A 23,893-nucleotide genomic window follows, 5' to 3' on the forward strand; every position below is an offset into this window, starting at 1 on the left:
AAATCCGCCTGCCTCTGCCTCTCAAGTGCTGGGATTAAAGGCGTGCGCCACCACCGCCCGGCTTTTTTGCTTTTTCAAGACAGGATTTCTCTATATAGCTCTGGCTGTCCTAGAACTCACTATGTGGCCTTGAACTCGTAGAGATCACTCTGCCCCTGCCTCCTGAGTGATACAATTAAAGGCATGTGCCACTAAGCTTAACTATCTTAGTTGTCATCTTTGGTCTTTATAGTAATCACTTTTTTTAGGCTGGGAGTGGTGGTACATGCTTCTAATTCTAGCACTTGGGAGGCAGAGGCAGGCAGATCTGAGTTCCAGGATAGCCTGGTCTACAGAGCAGGTTCCAGGACAGCCAGGCCTTCACAGAGAAACCTTGGTTTGTAAAACCAAATAAGATTGGATGATAGATAGATAGATAGATAGATAGATAGATAGATAGATAGATAGATATCATTCTGGCTTGAATGAGCTGATACTTTATTATGAATTTAGTTTACATTACCTTGATAATTTTTGCTGATAATATTTCATGTGCCCATTGGACATCATCATCTCTTCTGAAAAATGTCTATTGTTCATTTTTATTTCATTAACTTACTTTTAATATTATGGCAGGTATGTGTGTGTGTGCACATACACACATGCTTGCATGTATGTACGTATGTATGTATGTATTATGTATGTATGTGTGCATTGAGGCAAGAGAAAAATTTGATGGAGTCTGTCTTCCCCTTATGTGTCTTTCAGAGGATCAAACTTAGGTCACCAGGTTTGCAATGCAAGTTTGTTCACCTGCCGAGCCCTGTTCTTCATATTTAAACAGTTGTTTCAGTTTCTACTATTAAATTTCTTGAGATCTTTAGGTACTCTGCACATTAACCCTTTTGTGAGTACTTTCTATATTTTTCCAGTTGATACTTTTATGTGTTGACAGCTTTGCAGTGCAGCTTTTTAAAATCACACAATCTTATTTCCCTATTTTTCCTGATACTGTGCTTTAAAGATACTGTCCCAAATAACTTTGTTCATCCCACCTAATACTGTTAGCAAGGTAAGTAAAAAACATTTTGGATAGCTTCAAAATCATTTTGTGTGGCTTGTCATAATGTAATGTTTGCAAGATAGGAACCAGCCATAAGGCAGCTCCTGAGCCAAATGTAAGGTAGGTTTTGATGTGCTAATGAACCAACCACAATGTGGCATTGATATGATAGTGAACCAGTCCTAAACTGTGATCCCTGATAGCACTAAATTAATGTGCACTGGACAATTTAAAATACTGGATATTTGGAGGTGACCATAAAACATAGCATCTCAAGTCTGTGCTGGTCCTCACTGGTAAGGTGAATTGGAGACTGGCTTCTGTGTTGCTCTAGCTTTGGAAACCAGTAGTTGTATCTTTTGTTGAGTTCATATATGCTCTGTTGGGATTGGTGGGTTGGTGGGGACTATCAGGATTCTTAGCTGCAAGAGAAACAGCCTCTGTAGGATTGAACTCCAATAGCTTCCTAGAAGCTCTTTTTATTGTTACATAAAAGGCAACTTTAGCAAGACAGTTTCTGCATACCAAAACTTATCTGACCTAAAGGTTATCTTGAAACACCCATAACCTAAGCAATTTTCAGCAATCTGTGTGCCAAACCTGTCTCTGGACCAAGATATGCAAAGGTTCCAAGAAATCTTCAAAGGAATAATACCATAAAATCTTAAATAACAACCTAATAAAGGGCTACTTCAAAGTTTAGGTGCCACCACTCCAGATTCATTCCATATACAACAGTTCTGCAAAAATTCTGTGACAGTGCCTACCAATCAACACTAACTAACTTTGACAGATGTTCTCATGGACCTTCTGGAACTTCCAGAACAACAGCACCGCCCTCTCAGCCTACCACAGCTGAAGGACTTAACAGCAGACCTGGATAGTGGATAGAACTTGCTCTCAAAGTGTTATCATCAGAGTGGATTCCCCAAGGTAAACCTGAAGCATTTTCTGACTACTGGAGCATTCCTGCTGGGTGAGATGTCCATTTACTTGAGATTATCATAATCTTTATTAGTAGCTTGGTCCTGTAAGGAATATTTGTGTGAATGAATCAAGAATATTTGAAAGGCAAATGTTTATATCCTAAGTACTGAGTACCTCACAGCTCATCAGTCATGTATTCTGCAAATGTCTTAAAATTTCTTCACTATATTCTACTTCTTGTAGTTTCATAGATTCAGATTTTACATTTGAGACTTTAATACATTTTGAGTAGATTTTTGTAACTGGTAAGAAACAAGTCTATCTCCTTCTGTATGTGGATATCCCTTCCATGCATCAGTAACACCTTTACTAGAAGGAACCTGGCAGTAGATGTGTAGGGTTGCTTTGGGGCTCTCTATAATGTTCTTTCAGTACCTATGTCTATTTTATGTTAGTTTATGGTGTTTGCATAGTTACAACTTTGTAGTATGTGTTGAAGTTACATAGTGTAATGCCTCCTGCTCTGTTTCCCTCCTCCAAGATTGTTTTGGCTATTAAATATTTTCTGATTCTATATACATGTTAAGATTTTGTTTTATACTAAGAATATATACATATGTACTGTGATACACTAAACCAGTATGTAGATCACTTTGGGCAGTAGACACATTTTAACAATACCAAGTTTTCTTATCTATGAGCATAAGATGTCTTTCTGTTTTGGAGTCATTTTCAGTTGCTTCTATCAATATTTTATAGTTTTCTGTGGAGAAATCTTTTGCTTCTTTAGTTAAATTTATTCTCAGCCATCTTATTTTTTTCTGTAGCCACTGTCAAGGTAATAATTTTCTTGGTATCTGATTCATATAATTTATTATAGCCATATAATAATTCTGATTTTAACATGTTGATGCTCTGAAACTTTAAGTTTCTTTATTAATTCTTACTCAATTTTGGAAGAATTTGGGGGCTTACCCATGTGTTTGTCTATTTAGTTATTTGTATACTTATTTTAAGACAGAGTCTTATATTGTCCAGTCTTATACTGGACTGCAACTTACTATGTAGCCAAGAATGGCCTTGATCTTCTGCTATTTCTGCCTTTATCTTTCAAGTTCAATATCTGCAGGTGGACAGTCACACTGGGTTTTATATGATGCTAGAAAACAAACTCAGAGCCTCCCATGAATATTGAGCAGTCATTATATTAACGCTCTATGTTTCCTCTTTGGGAAAACTTCAGGCATTATGTAGAGTAAATAATGGATTTGGGCATCCTTGCTATTTATTTATTTATTTATTTATTTATTTATTTATTTATCTATTTTGTGAGCAAACTTTGAGCTTTCCTCTGTTATATAATGTCAGCTGTTGGATTATTATATGTGGTTCTTATTATGGTTGACAACCCTTAATTTGTGTAACATTTTTATCACAAAATGGGTTGCATTCTAATAAATGTCTCTGCAGCTATTGCAAAGATCTTAGGCATTTGTTCTTCACCATGCTCATACAACACATCATACTTATTAATCAGTCATTTGAATTGAGCCTTCTCTCTTTTATGCTTCTCTCCCTACTATTCCACTATTCAACAGTTCAGAAAATTAATTCTGCATCCTTTGCCTTTGAGGAACTACAAATGGCATGATCTGTGAAGTACAGGTATTACTCCATATTGCTGAAAATAGATTTTATTTTCATAACACTTCATATATGACAGAAAGAAAAAAATACCTACATGTATGTATGAAAAATTAATGCTTAATGTGTTATTTTCTTTCTGAAGAAAAGATATGTCTTATTAGCTTGTGATTATAAGATTGCTATATACATACACATATGTAATAAAAGGATTATATGTTTTTCTCTTTAAGTTATAGAATTATGGTTAACAAGCTCACATGGGAGGATAATTAACAAGAATAAGTATTTCAATAATCCCATAGGCAAGTGACTTGTAAAGGAAATGATTGGAATTTCTGGTCATAAAATTAAGTGTGATATTGTATTCCATATTACATTGTATTTTCTCTAACCACTACTAGGAATATATTGTCAAATGAAATTATTATTCCTAAATACTTATAGGACTGACTTTTGTGGCCTAGAAAACCAAAATGTGTTGGTACATACTATGCACTCACAACTGATCCATTCAGTATCTTTTTCTTTTCTAATTTTTCTGATAAACTTTTTTGATAAATTATGCATAAAATTAATATTAATTTCATCTTCATCCAAAATATTACATGGTATTTGAGTTTTTGAGTTAAGTACACAAAAGCTTTTGTTCAATGCATTTCTTCTATCTGTCCATTTCAATATTCAAACCTTTATTTTAAATTAAATAAATAGTTTATTGCTCTTTTTCCTAGGTAGGCATTTGGTTCTGTTAACTCTATAAATCTATCTTTCAAATGGCTCAAATTGCATTAGGAAAATAGTTAAATCATTTATGGCACCTTGAAATGATTTCTTAACAATTTCCTCTTTCAGTATAATCTTATTTTCTATCAACATGTATTTCTCCATGGATATTTGTAAAAACACCTCTTTCTTATTTCCCAGCTAAACTTAAGATATTTAAGCAATTTAAAAGTCTGTTTGTTCTACTATTCTTGTTGTGAAAAATACAAATATCTAATTGAAACTGAAAGAAGAACATACAGAGATAATTATTCATAACAATAGTCATCTAATTTGTGGTATGTTTATTTGTTACCATACACTAAAATATTAATCATTTTCTAGTAATCACAGGTGATAATTCTAAACCTCAAATTTTCTAGCCAAACATATGGCACATACTTATAATTCCAATATGTAGGATATGGAAACAATAGTAACAAGAGCTCAATCCAATCCTGGCACATAGTAAATACTATCCTGGGCTACATGAGACTCCGTTTTCCAAAATATTAAAACCAAAAAAATTTGCATTTTTGTACTCTTAATGTATGATCTTAAAATAAGAAATATTAAATATTAATATTTAAATAATAATTATGTCATAGAAGATGTGAGGATATTCTATAGAGATATATTTCAGCCATAATTTTTAATTTAACATGGCAGTAAAGTTAATATAAACCTTAATGTTTATTAATATCAATATTAAACTTAATTTAATTGTTAATTACAGAGAAATGTTTGCAAAGGAATTTGAGCATTTGTAATGTCAGTCCTTTATGTGATTTCTAATAATAGAATTTAGTACTTTTTCAGGCCATGATAATATGCAGTTCTCATGGGACATATCAACATTATGTCTAATTTATTCTTCATTTTCTCTTAGCAAAGAAGATATTGGTTTTCTTAGATTAGTTAAGTAAATTACAGCCCAGAAGGCCAATACCCTTAACTATAAGAGAACAGAAAGTCTTACCAGAAAAACCTTGATGTGACGTGGACTAAGATTGAGGTAGAAGAAGTTTGAACAATATTATAATGGTCCACAAGTGAAAGATGAGTTAATTGTAGAAGTTTATGTTAATGGAAATTCCATCAGTTTTCAAATGTGTGTTCTTATACCCTCATTAAGGAAATGCTCAGTTAATTTATTATAAAATGTCACTAAATACTTCTCTCAGTATGTAAACCAAAACCCATTCTTTGTTAGATTGATAGCATTAGTACTAGGTGTACCAACTTAAAATTAAAGTTAAATAATATTTTTCCTATTTTCCCACAGGGCAATTTCTGCTAAATAATGGCTAGGAGCCAAGATAAATGACCAAATAAAATACTTCCATCTTGTCAGAAGACCAAAACACAGTGATTCCAAAGCTATAAGAGAATATCTTATTCCCGTCTTGTTTATACTGTTATTGAAAGAACAAATAGCCACTGACTATTTCACATGGATTGAGGAATGTGTAATAACTGTGACTCATCTCTCATTGTCTAATATAATGAGAGGGTCTTAAACCTGGTGTCTAACCTCAGATAATACTCTAATAGGCTCTAATATGGCCTGATCAGAAGCACATTGTGTACCATCAATGAAATTGCATTTCTTATTGAGTGAATTATTTTAGGACCAACAATCACTATTTAGTGAAACTCTAAACAACTCAGAGCACTACACACACTTTGGCAATCTAGGTAAATAATTCTGTTGAATCATACCATCTGTAGCTTTTCTATAGAAACTTTAAGTTCCATAAGGCCACATTTTTTTTATCATTTCTTCTTGTCTACCTGTGCACTGTGTCCATGCCAGTTAATGTTCTACTAAAATAAATGGTCACTCTTTCAAGAGAACTATAGTTTAAAACTCAGTGTAAAGAGATTGAAAAACACACAGAAAATGGATCACTTAAAAATAGTTTTGTAGGTATTTGTGTTTAACTTTTTGTTGCTGTAGTAAAATAACATGAAAAATGCAACTTATGCAAGAGTTAATTTGGATTTATGGTTCTAGAAAGATGAGTTCATCAGGGAGGGAAGCATAGAATGAGATAGTGTGTAGGACAATTGGAGCAGGACGCTGACAGAGTATATCCTCAACTAAAGCAGGAAACAAAGAGCAAGAGAACTGGAAGAGAAACAAAGCTATACGCTACTAAAAGACACCCCAGTAATAAACTTTACTTTTTCCAGCAAGAATATACCACCCACCACCTCTCCAAACATTGCCAGTAAGTGAAGACTAAGGGTTTAAGTACCTGAGTGTGTTAAAATACATTTCTCACTCAAACTACCACAGATGGACCCACATGGAAAGAAATCATGTGGATACAGTACAGTACTTTAGAGTACAGTTCTCATACACCAGAAACGTGGTGATCACACAAGGAAGGAGAGGAAAGTCTGTCCTCTGATCCCAGGAATGAGATTTTGGTGGAACTGCCATGCTTAGATTCAAATAAAATTCAATCTCATAGAAAATAAAGGGCCATAAATTTAATTTAGAAAATATAGTTTTATATAATTTTATTTTCCTTTGCATAAATCTGAAAGGCATTATCTTCAAAAGCAACTCAGATTTATTGATATTGACAACATTCTGCCCACTTACACCAGAGGTGCCAAGAAGCTGAAATGTAGTCCTGGTTTCTTTCTTTCTTTTTTTTTTTTTTTCTATATAGTAAAGGAATTTATTGATGACTTACAGTCTGTAGTCCAACTCCCAACAATGGTCAGCAGCAGCTTTGAATGGAAGTCCAAGGATCTAGCAGTTTCTCAGTCCCACAAGGCAAAGCAGAGCTAGCCTTCCTTCTAATATCCTTATATAGGTCTCCAGAAAAAGGTGTGGCCCACATTAAAGGTATGTTCCACCACACCTTTAATCCCAGATGACCTTGAACTCGTTGATCTTCCTATCTTAATCTTCTGGGATTCATAGCCAACTATGCCTCAAGATCTCCATGCCAAGATTCAGGTTGGAAACTTGTATCTCTCAGCCTCCAGATTAGGGCCACAGGTGAGCCTTCTAATTCTGGATTGTAGTTCATTTCAGATATAGTCAAGTTGACAATGAAGAATAGCCACTACAATTCACCCTTTGTCAACTTGACATAAATAATATCTCTTGTCCACATGAAACAATAACAAAATCATGAATACACTTAATATGATATAACTATTCCTCATACAATCACAAACACATTTGTAAATTTACAATGGGGTAATGTCCCTTGGGAACATTCTTTTAGGTCTCAACTTAAATACCAATTGATGTTAAAGAAATTAGAAGAGAAAATGTATTCTTAACAAAATAATGAATACCTGAGATTTTTCTTCTCATACGTTAGAATTATTTTTATGAAAACTCAGGTTATAAATTTAAATCAGCTAGCTTTTTGTTCTCTTATCTGTAATGGATTCTGTGAATTAAGTAAAATATGTTGGGATGACTTTTTATTAAGTAAGATGATTTACTAAACTTCTTTCTATTTTCTTCCTTTACCATTATAAGGTTATTGATTTCATTTTAAAATCTTTGCCCCATGAACAGGAATTTGGAGGGGAAACTGGGAAAGGAGAAATTCGCATGTAAATAAAGAAAATATCTAAAAGAAAAAAAAAAAAAAGAAAAAAGAAAAAATCAGGACTGGTGAGATGGCTCAGTGGGTAAAGAGCACTGAGTGCTCTCCCAAAGGTCCTGAGTTCAAATCCCAGCAACCACATGGTGGCTCACAACCATCTGTAATGAGATCTGACTCCCTCTTCTGGTGTGTCTATATATTAATAAATAAATTTAAAAAAGAAAAAAGAAAAAAATGTAAGGTTGGAGAATTTTAGAATTAAGAAAAAAGGAGCATTTAGTAGAAATGTATTGGTGGGAATTTATACTGTGTAACCTTTACCTGGAAGGGCATGGAAGATCTCTGTGGTGAGCCAGGAATGTGGACTGGCCAGTTTCAGGAGCCTGTTGGCCACCTCCCACCCCCCACCCCCCAGCTATGTCCAAGAACAAAAAGCAGGATATAAGACATCTGGGTGGTTCTAGAGAATGGTCAGCCATAAAGTGAATAACATTGACCAGACCACATTCTTGTGAATAATGAGTGTGCAAGATGTTTTCCTTATGACCCTGACTCAATCAGGGGTTGGGTCCCTTTAAAATTTTCCACTGTTCTTTTGTTATGTGTCCTCAGGAACCCTCTTACTCCCCTAGTTTGTGGTTTTTCCCTTTAAATACCCCTCACTTCTTGTGCTCAGGGTCGAGCTCCTCTGCCCCTGCGAGGGTTACTGCTCGTCCCCAGTATACTGGCTTCTCCTCCTCCCCATGAATAAACCTCATGCTGTTTGCATCAAAAAATAAAAAATAAAAAAATAAAAAGGAAAAAGAAACATTTTCCATCTTAGAATCTATCTTTACATGCTTCTTTTGAAATGTGTTCTTTGACAATTTCATAAATGAATATAATATATTATGATTATATTCACCCACATTGCCATCTTTGACATCCCAGCAACCAACTCTGGATGACCCACTCCTTCCCAAATGTTCTTTCTAGTACTTTCATATATTTTTGTGGAAAAACCCACTGATTTTCATTAGGGTTTCATTAGGCCTGTATGAACCTGCATGTTACCAAAAAATAGGCTACCAAATACTCCAACAGCCACTAACCACCAATAGCTCCCAGTTAGGGATGAGGCCCCATGAGCCTCTGCACCATCCATAATGGAAGGTTGATGGGCTCTTGATCTATTGGTCTTCTGCAGGTAAATACTACTTATATGTGTTCATGACTGTAATGACCAAGTTGTTTCTGGTGTTTCACAGCAGTTCTCCCTATTCTTTTTATGCCTAAAACATTCCCTGAGCCTTGGATAAAGTGCTTGTTTAGGATGATACAGATGTCCAATTTAAGAACATGCATACAGTGCCCACAAAGTCTAGAATAGAGAAGCCTGGAACTGGAGTTACAGATACTTGTGTGAGACTCCATGTGGGTCCTACAAACAAAATGAAGGTCCTCTTCAAAACCAGTAAGTGCTTTTTAACTGCTGAGCTATCTTTTCAACCCCACAGGGGATTTCTTAGTCTTTAAAGGTGGGTTGTATGGTAAAATAAAACAATATACCTGACTGTTTCTCTTGGTACAATAGGTAATTCTAGCTAGCTCAAATATACTTATTTTCTTAAACAGTAATTTAATTTTTGTTCTCTGATCTGACAGTATTATACCTCCAAGCAAAATGTTCATATGTCATTAAATCTCTTCAGACACATATCAAATAACATACTATAATTATTAGGACCAGAAAAATAGCTTTTGTCATATGAATGAAAAATTTCCACAGGCAACAACTCCCTCCAACCCTGGAAATATGGTTATTGACTGGGATCAGTCAAGACAATTTTTGTTCTCACAAGGTAGAACTGTCTTTAATGAACACATTGAATATCTTTATCTGGATAGGGAAGGATTTTAACTTCTCTGAAATAGAGAAATAGATGCCTAGAGGCTAATGTTGTTGTGAGGTCATAGAACATAATTCATTTGGAATAGCCTATTTTATTATCTACTTGCCCCCAAAACATATTCTTCATAAAATACATATACTAAAAAGGCACTAAGTTAAATTTCTTTTTAAAAAGATTTATTTGTGTGTTTGTGTGTGTGTGTGCATGTGTGTATGTGTGTGTGTGTGTGTGTGTGTGTGTGCATGCATGTGTAGTGTCATCATATGCATATGGTGCTCTCAGAGACTAGAGAAGGAAGTCAGAGTTCCTGGAGCTGGAGGTACAGGTGGTCTTCTGTAAGAGCAGTCAGTGCTCTTAATCACTGAATAAACTCATAGGCCTATAAAATTTTAGCTTTTTATTGACTGTCCTGAAATGAAGTTTATTCTCACAAAGATTTTAGTTGCAGCATTATGCATTTTTAAGTGCACATAGTCTGGGTTCATAGTACCAAAATTTGGGAAGAAGCAAAACCAAAATCTGTAAGTCAGAGAATCAAGCCATCATAAGGAATGCTCATAAGCCATCCGTCCATAAAAACAATAGAAGATAATGAATCAAGATCCTTCAATACTACAGATACAAACACTGTTTCTCACAGCAACTTCATGAGTTCTGAATCCTGATCAAGGAAGCCATGTTTAAGATGCTTGAAGTTGAACTGGGGGTAGCTGCCTTGTTTCCATTGTTACTGTACTGTTAGATTGCTCTAAACATACTAGAATTTGGTCTAGGCCAAGATACATATCCAAAATTGAAAAACAGATTATTCAAAAATGTTACTTGGGGAAAAATAAATAAAAAATAACAAGACAAATGTCAAATCAATAAAATTGAGTTGTATCTGAAATGAGTCATCTGTAGAAATGAATTTTGTTGTATACGTTTTCCTAGACAAGCTGTAAGAAATTCTATCTTGATCTTTCTCACAGTATGCTGCATATTCATCTCCTGCAGCAGCACATAATTTGCATAATATAAGATCAAGTTCTGTGCTTTGGAATACCCTTGGTTGAGCTTAGATAAGAGGGGACTCTGATGTTACTTTGCAGAGTTTCCCTTTGTAGAGTTTCCAGATTTGCTGAAAAAATAGATTGCCTGATTTGGAAGGCTGAAGGGAATTTTTATAACATATGATATGTGCATAAAGTCATATGCTATTGACACATAAATATATGATGATATTATAACTGAATATTATAGCTGTTTGCTGATAATATTGAATAACAACAAATATTCCAAGAATATATATGAAAATGCAAAGCAAACACAGAAAAAATTATTTTAAGACATTTGCATTTTAATCTACTGATTTATGCTCAAGGAATAGTGGAAAGAAGCACTTCTGACCAAATCTTTATTTTTTTTTTTGTCTTGCAATGGAATTAGATTCTAACTATATTAAACTGCATGAGCACAGCATACCTGATGAAAAATGGGTTAAGGAAGAAATCATACAGTGGAGGTTATATAGCAGAAAAATTGGTCAGTTTCTAATAAATATCAGAAATAAAAGCCAGAAAGTCATGCTTAGATTTGTGTAAGATATACACTTAATTATTGGAAATATTTTCATCAAAATATATTCATTGTTGTAATTCTCACTAAAAAAAATATAGTTGTTTGTCCTTCTATATCCTCCCATTCAGTATCCATACTTTTAAACTAGCCACTCAAAAGCATTATAAAATCTTGTGCCTGTGCTGAACAAATATAGAGACCTTTTTGATGTAATTATTCCCTAAGCAATGCATAAAATGATTGCATCCTTATTATTCCCTTCATAAAGAATCATCAATAAAGCAGATATGAGGAAATGTAGTCAATACACCAATATTGTACAATTTCCTAAAGATGACTTTAACTTCCTCAGATTGTAGTATCTAGAGAGGCTGTGAAGTTCTACCTATAAATATGAGGGATGACTATGTCCCTTTCTGTTTCAAAACTCATATTGTATCCTTTTAAGAAATACAAACTTTTGGATTCCAAGTGTAAGTGGGATCACATACTGTATTTCAAAATGAAAAAAAAAAATCTCATAGAAACACAGATTATGCCACTGCTTTCTTGTGTACATGTACAAATACCAAATAAATATTGTTATTAAACTAAGTAAAAATAAATTACTAAAAGAAAATGTATACAAATCATGCTTCTTTTGAAAGTCTTCAAAACAAGTGCATCTATAAGGAGAAATAAAAGATCATAATAACATCATATTTTTCAATTCTTTTTATGAACTAGGTTGTGTTTCAAAATGTGGCAAACACATTTCCAGATGTAAGATTACTATTTTTCCAGATGTGTCTGTCACCAAACAATGATGAATAATTAGTAAACAGCTTCTACTGTTTATATGTTGATTTGCTGCTGCTCTAGCTATTTTACCAATACTGCACTGAGGGCCAGTGTCATTAGTGTGTCACTTACTGATGGATAGAGGTAACCTTCTCCATTCATTGCTATGTACAACCCTGTCTTCACTCCCTGGATGGCAACAACGCGCAGTCCCACTGGGATGAGGTTGAACAGTGCTGTTGAAGATAAAGGTGATTTGTTACCAAGCAGTAAATGGAACAAAGCATTCCAATAATACTCTCCTTTCTCTTTCTGTTATTTAAGAAATATCATAATATTTCTATTTTACAGGATCAACTAAAGAACTTTATGGTAAAAAGACTTCTGCTATATAGAAAAAATGAGCATCTCAGTTTGAGCTTCCCCATAGAAGACTTCGCACAACATTTTGAAGGGTTAGAGGGACAGAACAGAATCAAACCTGGAATCATGCTTCTATTATCAAAATTTCTGACCCTACTAGATTTCAGGAAAAAAAATCAGCTATGTATAATCTCAAGGTGCAAAATTTTAAAAGTCCAACTTGAAAGTTGAACATTATTTTCTATACAGTGTAACTGGATATTGCAGTGCAGCATGGGTCAGAAGTTCAGAAGTAAATCCCAAACTAAATTACATTGGCAGAAGAAACATGAGATGCCAGAAAATCCAAAAAAAGATGTATAGCTGCCCATGGGATAAACTTGAAGGGTGCCAACAAAATTAACTAATATGTAAATTTTCAAGAAAGACTTTTATTTATTGGTACCGTAAAAGCTATAAATAAAAATAAAAGTGGAATATGTTCAGTTTTATATTTCTGATAAGTTAAAAACCCCAATTATATTTTTATGTTTTCTTCCCTTCTAAAAAAGTATTTAATATATTTTTATGAAGATGAATATCATCTTATATATTGTCAACCATAATATCTCTGGTACACATTTAGCACTTAATAAGGCTTCTGTTAGTATTCTCAGTGCAAGCGTTGGATGAATAGCGATGTTCTGGACATAACCAGTGTGTGAGAAAAAACTAAAAATCAGTTTAACACCACAAGTGCCTCCTTCTACATTAGTACCTTCATGCATGTGGTCTCAGTGAAATGATACATGCATTCTCGTGGGCAACTAGAACCAAGCCAACAAAACTAAACATTTACAAATGCATCTCACAAAGCCATTTGAGTAGCAGACCTGGTTTGTCACTTACTGGAATTGGTGCTGTCATCCTTGGTTCCATCGAGAGCTCCATCAGGGTGCATCTGCAAGTAGTAGCCTTGCCTGCAATATAACCTGGTCACTATGCCCTTGAGCTGGGGATCTGAAAGGCAAATACAGGGGTAATCAGCTCCACAAGGCTGCAAGGGAAAGTTGGGTTGTTCCAATTCTTTTAAAAAATTTTATGTTTCTTTTTCAGAAAAAGACATTTTGTAGAAGGTATACATTTCTATCACCCAAACTTGTCGGGGTCATGATATTCAGACTACACAAAACACCACAGTTAAAGCAGGCATAATAATAAGCTTCAGAAAATAGGGCATTTCATGAAACTAACATATGTGCTTACATTATTCATTAGATGGTTAAACTAATTAAATCACTAGTTTAATTATGATTTTAACCTCTAATTATTATAACCTAATCCTTTCATTCAGGATGGCAATTCAAAAGTTTTGCAAAGGAGTGACTCAGAAATGTCATTAAAAGTTTTAAATGGAGTTTTCATTTTACTTAAATTGACAACCTTTAAGTATGAGAAAACTGTATTTAAAAAAATTATGTTAAAATGTGATGTATATCTTTATATATATATATGTATCTATGTATATATAATTTGATTTTTTGAACATCAGGCATGAAAGTAAAGAGAGGTGGGCATTTACTATAACAGAAAGAGAAGCTATGTGTTGTGGTCTTCCCACTTAATGACTTTGAGAAAAGGTAGCTGCCTAGTAATTCAGTGTTTCCCTAGAAGCTAGTACTATTTAAAAAAATAAATATTTGCATGTGGCTTTGCAAAGGCCATCCTCATTTGGGGAGCATATCTAATATGGGGCATCATAATTCCTACCATGGCAACAGGCTTCTCTCCATAGCAGCTGAATAAAACATGCAAATTTGTTTGTGCTGTCCAAATTACAGGATGTAGTGAACAATCCAACACATAGTCTTTAATAACTACAGACTGGCCAACAGGCAAACAGAAACAGCAAACAGGCCAAAGTGAGAGATTTGCCCCCATAAGAATAGCTCTGGGATTTTGATTAAGCTTTTAAGAAATGAAAAAAAATTCAAGCCCAGTCATTGTTTTATGCATACAGCTGCACTGAGCACATTTACTTCATAGATGGGATGATGAATTGGACCCAAACAACATTCTGGAAAGTGAGCTAACATTGAGGTATCATAACATCACTGTAACAAGCATGTCAGAAGACAGGTGTGTTTAAAATGCTGATTGTAAAAAAAGAAATATCTAAGTGATAATTAAGGCTGTATTGTATACATACCTGCTTTGTTTTGGACCCTGGGACAAGGGATTGAGGTGCATGTTTTACATATCAAAGCAGACATGGCCTCCAGGTTCTCCCAGATTCTCTCAGTCCCTACTTGGCTCCAACCCTGAACTTTCTAGTCCAGGGGCTGGGCTGCCCTTCCCCCAGAGGCTCTTCCCTGTATAATCTAGATATTTTTATTACCCCTTCTCTCTTTTTCTCTCTTCTTCTCTTCACGGCATATGCTCATTCTCTCTTTCTCTTTCACCTCAGATCTCTCTCCCTTCTCATGGCAACTCCCCTGGCCTTAGTCCTTGGGGCCAGTGAACTCACCCAAGAGCAACTTCCAATCAATCTTCATTTAATATAATCTAATCTGGCTTGAATTGTATTATTTCACTGACAAAGAAATAACATCAATACCTTCTTCTATAATAAATAATTTCAAAATCTCATAATTCCATAATTAATTGATCCCATATTTCTATTTTGTATTTTTCATTCTTTTGTTTTGTCAGGGCACCCAGCCCATGGGATGATATGGCTTATATTCAAAGTACATGTTTCTCTGTAGTTAATTCTTTCTGGAAATTCCCTCACAGATATAACCAAAGACAGGGCCCACCAGTTCTTAGATAAGTCAATCCAGTCAGGTTGAAAATTAAGATTAACAGTTGCTTGAATACTAATTGCCATGTTGTTGATGTTGTTTGGTTTTGTTTTTGATTATTGAACATAGATGTTTTTTCCATGCAATATATTCTGATCATGTTTCCTTTTCCCCAACTCTTTCCAAACTTCCATACTTCTGAGATGAACATTAGTTTAAAAAAATATATAGCCTCACATTCATCTGTTTAACATGCCCTGTCCACTGTAATCCTGTACTTCATTTTGGCTACATTTTTTATGTTCTTCTCTGTACATTGGGAGCAAGAAAAATAATATAAGTAAACCAGGTATGATGGTACATGCCTTTAATACTAGCACTCAGGAGGCACTCCATGAGTTCAAGTTCAGCCTGGTCTACATAGTGAGTTCCAGGATAACCACAGCTACACAGAAATACCTTGTCTCAAAAACAAACAAACAAACAAACAAAAAAACAAAAATACAGCTAAAAGGATGGAAGAATTTATTAGTGCCTGTGAAAATATACAAAGCATTTCACAGTCCAGAAATGGTTCTGTAAAACCCTGCATTTTCTGTCAGCATTTATTTTAAAATAGCCCCACATTCTAGCCACTAGTTCTTCACTAGTTCTAGAGTTTAGTTTAATAGATCAGTCAGGGCAGGAGGATCCAATAGCTTAGCACACAGCTTCCCTTATGCTAACACATTGAGTCCTTATGAACCATACTTCATCCCCATTGTGGGAATAACAATAAAAAACAAAATTATATTTTCTAGTGTCAATTTAATAATAAAAAGCAATCTAATGTGAATGTACCTGTTTATACAGAACTTGGTATGTTTATTTTTATAAAAATGATAACTACATTATGTCTTTGGATGTCAGGCGTTGTTCTAAGAAAACCCTGATTTATTCATTAAATCTTGACTATGAGTCTAAGCCAAATCAAAGATGAAGAAATTGAGATAGAGAACAATAAAATAATTTTACAAAAGGTACAGAATTTCCAAGACTGGATGTTGAGTAGGAACACTTAGCTTCCCCTCTTAACAAACAGGCTATGTTGCTTCCACAAATGGAACAATTACACTACATTGCCTTATAGACCTCAAATAAAATGAAAATCAAACTGTTTAATTAAAAAGGAACTAAACAGAAGTGCTACCATTTCTATGATCACACCTAGCTGTATCTCAACCAGCACACTCACAAGCAAATGGGAAAGGCAAAGCCAGTATGGAATTGTGAGAGCATCAGTCATTGAAAGTTTACATTCATACCACTCTGTAGCTGGTCAAGTTTTTAAATTCCTAGTTTCTGTCTCACACCTGTGAATCTCTTCACCAGTTTCATAAGGCAGCCCCACACTTCTAAGGATCCACCCATACCATTTTCCCTGCAATTTGCCCATCTTAAACTCCAGCCATAAAGAATTCCTACCCATAACTTGACTCTCATGTGACCAGCATCCACCTCCACACCATCAAGTTGTTTTCATAATCCACCTATTGAGCTGTTTGCCTCCAAAGAATGCTTCTTCACTGCCTAATGTTTTTCCTTTATCTACTATCTCACCAGTGTGGGATTTCTCATGCATTCTCAGTAAATACAATATCATCTAAACCATCTCTTGAGTACTTCATTATTATTTTTTAAACATAGAAATTGCTAACTTTTGAGCTTTAAAATTCATTAAAATATACAGAAACAATTCAAGCCACATCTATGTACCCAACAGTACTTAAAACATGCTAATAGTTTGTTTTATAATTTATGATTATAAATATATACTGGCAAAATTGTATGATAATATTTATCTCACAAAGTTCACATAAAGTGACAAAAAGTTGAAGTGTGTGACATTGGTCATGTATTTGCAGTGACTGTTTGTTGATTAAATACTGGCAAAGGACTAGTAAAAATACAGCAATTTCATATATGTCTGACAGCAGTGAAACTTGAACAGTGTGAGAAAAACACAGTGACAATGGCTAGCAAATCTTTACATGGTACTTCACAGGTTGCTCATGCTTTCCAGACCTCTAACTTTAAGATAAACTCTGGTGTAGAGTTTTGTACAAAGCATATATTCTTAAAAACGAGTGTGGCAAAATACAACTTACCACCCTATTAGAAAAACTTATAGGAAAGAAAAAACACCAAAAAAATATTAAATATACTGGATTTTGAAAGTATTTTTCAACATTTTTATCCTTTGTTAAATTTTATACAATGAAGGTATGCCAATTTTATAATGGAAATCTAGATTTTTGTAATAAAACCTATTAATGGCTGATGAATAATGAGTAAGAATAATATTTCATACACATTCATGATTAAAATTATAATCATATATATTAAAGATATAAGTACTACTTTGTGTGCTAACTGGTTTAAATCTTTAAAGTTAGCATTTGTCAATTGACTTTGTGAAGCTTCCGATGCAGAGAATGTTTCTTATGACACTTTGTCCTTTTTATTACTTGTAAAATGATCTATTACTGATATGGCCACTTAAAGTTTAATATCCATCTTTCAAACAATCATAAAAAGAAACAAAATATAACTTTTTCTCTAAGGCCAAAATATAATTTAAAGGGAAAATACACTGATACAATGTGGATTGAAAATAAAAACATAAAATTAGCATTGTCAAATGCCAAACTTTTAGCTAAGATGAAATCTCTTATATAGAGATTGCTTGTTTAAAATAGACATATTACAAAATAAGCTGTCTACTCAAATATAGCATGCACTTAACAAAATTTTCAAAAATTATTAAGATATTTGACATATATTTATTATGATAAAAAATGCTTACCCTAAATAAATATTGTGTCCTTGCATACAAAACAATGAAAATACCACTAATGTGAAACAAACAGGTCTGTTTTGTGAATAGGTGCTCAAATTTTTATTAAACTGATGAAGTAGGAAGTAGTATGACATTTCTCTAGTATTTTAAGTTAAAACTGTGTAAGAACAAAGACTTTTGTTTTGTATGCTCATGTACCCCAAACTCTTACAATTCAGAACCACAATTAATAACTAAGTGCAAGTAAGTTTTGAGGTCTAACACTTAACATATTTTAGCTATTCATGTTAAAAAAAAGCTTCTATTCACAATTCTCAGAATATCTTGTCTATTTAAGAAAATATAAATAATATATTTTCTTCTTTTCATCTCAATTCTTTTTTCTTCTTTTTTCATTAATTTTCTATCTACTTTACCAGGTCAGTTACCTAAAACTGTTTTTGAAGACAGTCTTTACACAAAATTATGAACATTAATTAAAGCAGACACAATGAAAACTAATGTGTCTACAACAAGAAAAATTGTTTTGTAATGTATTTCCTCTCAACACTAAGAATTTAAAGACATGCAAATGAGTCTAAATGTGTCAATAAAGAGGGGAGAAATTCCCAATGTTTTAATTAGAACAATTACTCTCTCAGAAATGGCTTCATTTAAATCAATCACTACTATAAGCTGTTTTTCTTACAATAAGTATATTGATAAAAGAGTAGCCAGGACTCTTATATATTTGATGATATGCATGCTTTTAATTACTGTTCATAGTGAAAAAATGTTCACTACATTGTACTTTTCTTACAGTAAATACACTAACTAATGTCCTGTGCTGATATGTAATACATATGGTCCTCATTGAATGCGAGTAGAAGTTCTTAAACATGTCTCTTCCTTTAGCTATGAAAACCTACCCACATTTTTCCCCAAGATAAAAACAGTTTCTAGAATATGTGTATGGGGGAAATGTGGCAGATCTAATTAGATTTGTCACTCCTCAGAGCAGAAAAAAAGTATTGTGAGTCTCTTCCCAAAAGCTATAAATGATCAGATACTATGTCCTGAATACTCTAGAAGACTGATAAAATAGGTATGGTAAAGGCACTAAGGACAATGATAACTATCACACGAAAGTAAGCCACACGAAATTTCATATATCCTTCCACTTATCTCTTGGGATGATATTAATTTTCTTCCACTTATGAACTCAACACTGCTGAGAGAATCCATTCTTTCTTCCAGCCATTCTAGAATAATGCAGTTTGTCTGGGAAATGTCCCATAAGCTCATGTGTCTAAGCACTTAGTCCCTACCTAGTAGTGCTGTTTGAGGTTATTGAACCTTTAGGAGGGGCTGCTTTTATGCTGGAGGAAGTGAGTCATTGTGAGCAGACTTGAAGTATGATAGACAGCCCCACTTCCTGCTTAATTTCTGCTTCCCGATTGTCAATGCAATGTCTCCTTCTTTGTGTTGGAATATATCTCCTTAAATACAAGACAGAATAAACCCACTTTCGTTAAATTGTTCCTCACAAATGAAAATCAAATCCAAACAAAATAGTTTTATGTGGTAAGCCAAGGAAGTTCTGAGTGAATCTGTATTTATGGCATGGACCCTGATACCTCAGACCCATGGAAATTGGCAAAGCCTTCCTCTGATCCATATGCAAGTGTGACACATACAGAAGCATTGACAACAGCTTCCTCCTTCTGGATGCTTACAGTTAGAGATTGCACTCTTACGGAGACCTCCTGCCAAGCCTAGCTAATCCTGCTTCCTGTGCTATAGGATTGAGGTTCTGAATTCCACAGCCCACAGGGTCCCAGCTTTACTGTACATGTCTTTGTGTGTTTGTCCTCCCTTCCCCAGTCAGATTTACAGAAACAATTCAGGCAGAGTATATTGGTTTTATTCTCAAAGAGCTTTCTCTGTGAGTTGGGCAGGGGGCTCAGATTGAAGTTTTCCATGCATGGTACTTTGACAGGGTGAGTTCTATGAGCTCTTTAACCTTCTCTAAAACTTCTGTCTTATTATCCTGCCTCAGGATTATCCTCCCTCAAAGTGAATAATATAAACCAGAATTTCCCTTTTCTAAACTGGTTAGCAGAATCCAGAACCCTTTTTCCTACAAAGCAATCAATAGAACTTCAGATGATCATGTTCCTGTTTCCTCCTATCATTTCAGTGGAGTTTTAGATCACACCCAGAAGGAATGAAAGCTCCACAGAGAGGCCAAAATGACAAATCTTCACTGGACATCTCAGTGTATTGTTAGAAGAGTGTACCTTTTCGTCTAGTCACACTCCTTTATCAGTGTGGAAGTAAGTTTCACTAGGTCCTCATGTCTGAAGATTTCATGTCACATAAGATTTTAATTAGAAAATTGTTTATGCTTTTCTCTTCTTAACGTGACTTGTGTGTGGAGATGTTAGCCTTCACCTTTAAGATGATTAAGAAAGGCTATTATTGTACCCCTATATCTCTATGTTGTGCATTGAATGTAAAAGACTCACCAGCAAATAGCTTTAATGTGTTAAATAAAACACTATAAATCCTTTGATATCTGCATATTTACTTATGACTGCCTATTAGTATGATTTTCACAGAATATATGCTCAGGGAATATTTATTGAATGAAATATGTTTTCTATCCATTTTAAAATATCTCCACAAGCTCTAACTAGTTCTCTGGAAAAAATACATTATTTTAAAAATCTTTTCAGGTATCTGAATAGAAAAGCCTATTTGATATAAAGAAAAATGTGAAAATAAAAATGAAAATAGTTTTCCAAAAAGATTGTGTTGAAAAGATAATGTCTTTTTGTAAAATATAGGATAATACTAACTGGGCATGAGAACCCTGGGCAAAGGGGATATGCTTGAGGAAATCATTAGAAGGAAGGCAGACAGTAAGAATGCTGCTTTCAGTGAATAAAAGAGATTTTTTTGTGCAAGGCTGAAGATTTGAGATCATATTCCTAGCACCCCCATAAAAGCTAGTGTGCTCAGGCAAACCTTAGTTGAGGATTGGCATGGGATGAACATTAGAATTTGATGGCCACCAGTCTAGCCAACAATATTGAGCTCTAGACTCAATGAGAGACCCTATTGTAAAGGAAGAAAGTGAGAAATGATAGAGCAAGATACCTGCTGTTAACCTCTGACCTCAAGGGCACTCACACCTGCATACATACCTGCATGTATGCTCACACAAACAAGCTCTCATACCTACATATATACACATAAACCCATTGCATTCAGGAATCCTGTTTAGCCTGTGTTCCATATTTCTAAGACACAACACAGATTATAACATTTCAAGGAGCTAAAGCTGAATTCTCAAGAGCTGGCCAAGGGCCTCTCATCTCATTGATGTCTGACAAGGCTATCCTCTGCTACATATGTGGCTGGAACCATAGGTCCATCCATGTGTACTCTTTGATTGGTGGTTTAGTCCCTGAGAGCTCTGGAGGTACTGGTTGGTTCAAATTGTTGTTACTCCTATGGGGTTGGAACTAGAAAATATCATCCTGAGTAAGGTAACTCACTCACAAAAGAACACACATGGTATGCACTCATTGATAAGTAGATATTAGCCTAGGAACTCAGAATACCCAAGATATAATTCATAGACCACATGAAGCTCAAGAAGATGGAAGACCAAAGTGTACACACTTCTTAGAAGGGGGAACAAAATACCCATGGGACTCCTCCCATACAGAGAAAATGTGTGGAGCAGAAATGGAAGGAAAGGTCACCCAGAGACTGCCTCACCTGCGGGGGGGGGGGGGGGGGGGGGGGGGGGGCGGATCCATCCCATATATAGTTACCAAACCCAGACACTATTGTGAATGCCAACAAGTGCTTGCTGACAGGAGCCTGATACATCTGTCTCCTAAGAGGCTCTGCCAGTGCCTGACAAATACAGAGATGGATGCTCTCAGCCAACCATTGGACTGAGCCAGGGTACCTAATGGAGGAGCTAGAGAAAGGACCCAAGGAGCTGAAGGGGTTTTCAGATTTAGGTTTTCTTAAGAATAAGTATGGAACAATGAACTGGGACGATGAAAACAGAGACATGAAAAGGATGTTGTCAAGTTTTTGGTACATGTTTTGCTTTAGGAATAGGAAGCTTACTCCTGAATATATTTTGTCTAGAAAATTATGCATGATAATGGACAAATTAAAGTCTAGAGCTACTTGTGACCAGAATGATCTGCACATTCCCAAGTACTGGTCAGGATCACATGTTTGAGTAACCAACCTCAGATCAAGCCTCATGTTACCTGTTGATATCTATAAATACTCAAGACTCTCTACAGAGTTGGTAGAGTTGACTGTGTGGGAAATTGAAAGTAGTGTGGATTAAAATTTCAAGGACACTTCCATGTAAATCAAGTACAGACATCTGAGTCTGCTCCCCATTAAATTTCTTCCCATATGCTCCAAACATAACATTGTGGGACAGAAACACATTGGTTAACTGGTACCCCTCCTTGAAGATGTATACATATATCTCAGAAATCCAAAGCCTCTGTATATTTTATTATAAAATAACCTCTTCGCTATATTTGTTTATTGAGGCTTAAAATGAATGACATGTCCTAACAGTTTCCTCAGTTCTTCCTTTATAGAATATCAGCCATTAAAACTGCACTGTACAGTTTAGAGGTGACAGGATAGTTCACAGTGGAAAATTAAGAGGAGAAAGTCACTTCAGGTTCTAGTTATGGATATTTTCAGAAACCATAGTATTTAACTTGATTGTTGAGTAAGAATCTACTGTGCATCAACTCTTCCCAAGATGGTTACTAGGTGCCAAAAGTAGCTCGTAGCCAGAGCATATTACTGGCAATTGTTCCAAGCCTCAGACAACCACATGATATCCTATGACAATGAGGCTTCATAAACAGATAGAAATTCCCTAAAATTAATCAGTCAAAAGAACAATGTCTCTTATTTTATCAGCACATAATTTGAGCCAGAAACTATTCTAGTTGTTTTATTGTTTATTAATTCACATAATATTCCTATCAGAGTTTTGAGGAAGGTGGCATGATCAGCTTCTCTATGAAGAAGGGGAAACCAAGGCACAGTGCCACTCATGTAAGAGCAACACAATAAGGGAATTGTGATGTTAGTACTAAAACATGGAATTCAGTTCTCTCTCAGCCTACCCAGGATGTGCAGGACTACTCAGGACTAGTGCAAGTACACAATGACAGATACCAACAGATTGGAGGGAGGTGACTTGTTAGGAGTGGTGTTGAAATAATTTCTCTAGAAAATGTTTATTCTGAAGATGGTGAGAGGTTATCTTCAGATGTGTAGGAATGTCAGGACAAGAGAAAGTAGACATTTTTTAAACTTGCCTTAAAAAACAGAATTAGGACAATTTAGAGTAGTATCCAGATATGGGAAATATCTTCTTTGGTCATTGCTAACTCCAGGTGAAACTCACTTAGGATAGATGCAACATACTGAGCTGCCTAATGGATAACAAGCCAACTCTCCCACAAAGCAATAGATGCTCTGGTCCTGAAAGAATTCAAGAGAGAAACTGAGGAAAAAGAATCAGTGATATGCCCATTTGGATTTCATGATTTCTTTTAATAAATGAACTACAATTACTGTTGTGGTTTGAATGTAAAGTATCCTCATAGACTCATGTGTTTGAACACTTGGTCTGCAGGTGGTGGTTCTGTTTAGGAAAATCTTGT

At 34.8% G+C, this 23,893-nt stretch overlaps 1 protein-coding gene across 2 annotated transcripts in view; it reads right to left on the bottom strand.

Annotated features, from left to right (window-relative positions):
• The window catches only part of Fgf14 (fibroblast growth factor 14), a 669,954-nt gene that overhangs the window by 151,229 nt on the left and 494,832 nt on the right, over positions 1–23,893 (bottom strand). For both annotated transcript variants that reach the window (XM_031361718.1, XM_031361719.1), the window contains exons 2-3: positions 13,446–13,556; positions 12,327–12,430 (exon numbers count right to left, since the gene is read on the bottom strand). In XM_031361718.1, the coding sequence (XP_031217578.1) occupies positions 12,327–12,430; positions 13,446–13,556 (215 nt within the window). The remainder of the gene's footprint in view (positions 1–12,326; positions 12,431–13,445; positions 13,557–23,893) is intronic.

Source organism: Mastomys coucha, unplaced genomic scaffold, assembly GCF_008632895.1.
Source record: "Mastomys coucha isolate ucsf_1 unplaced genomic scaffold, UCSF_Mcou_1 pScaffold9, whole genome shotgun sequence".
Lineage (NCBI taxonomy): Eukaryota > Metazoa > Chordata > Mammalia > Rodentia > Muridae > Mastomys > Mastomys coucha.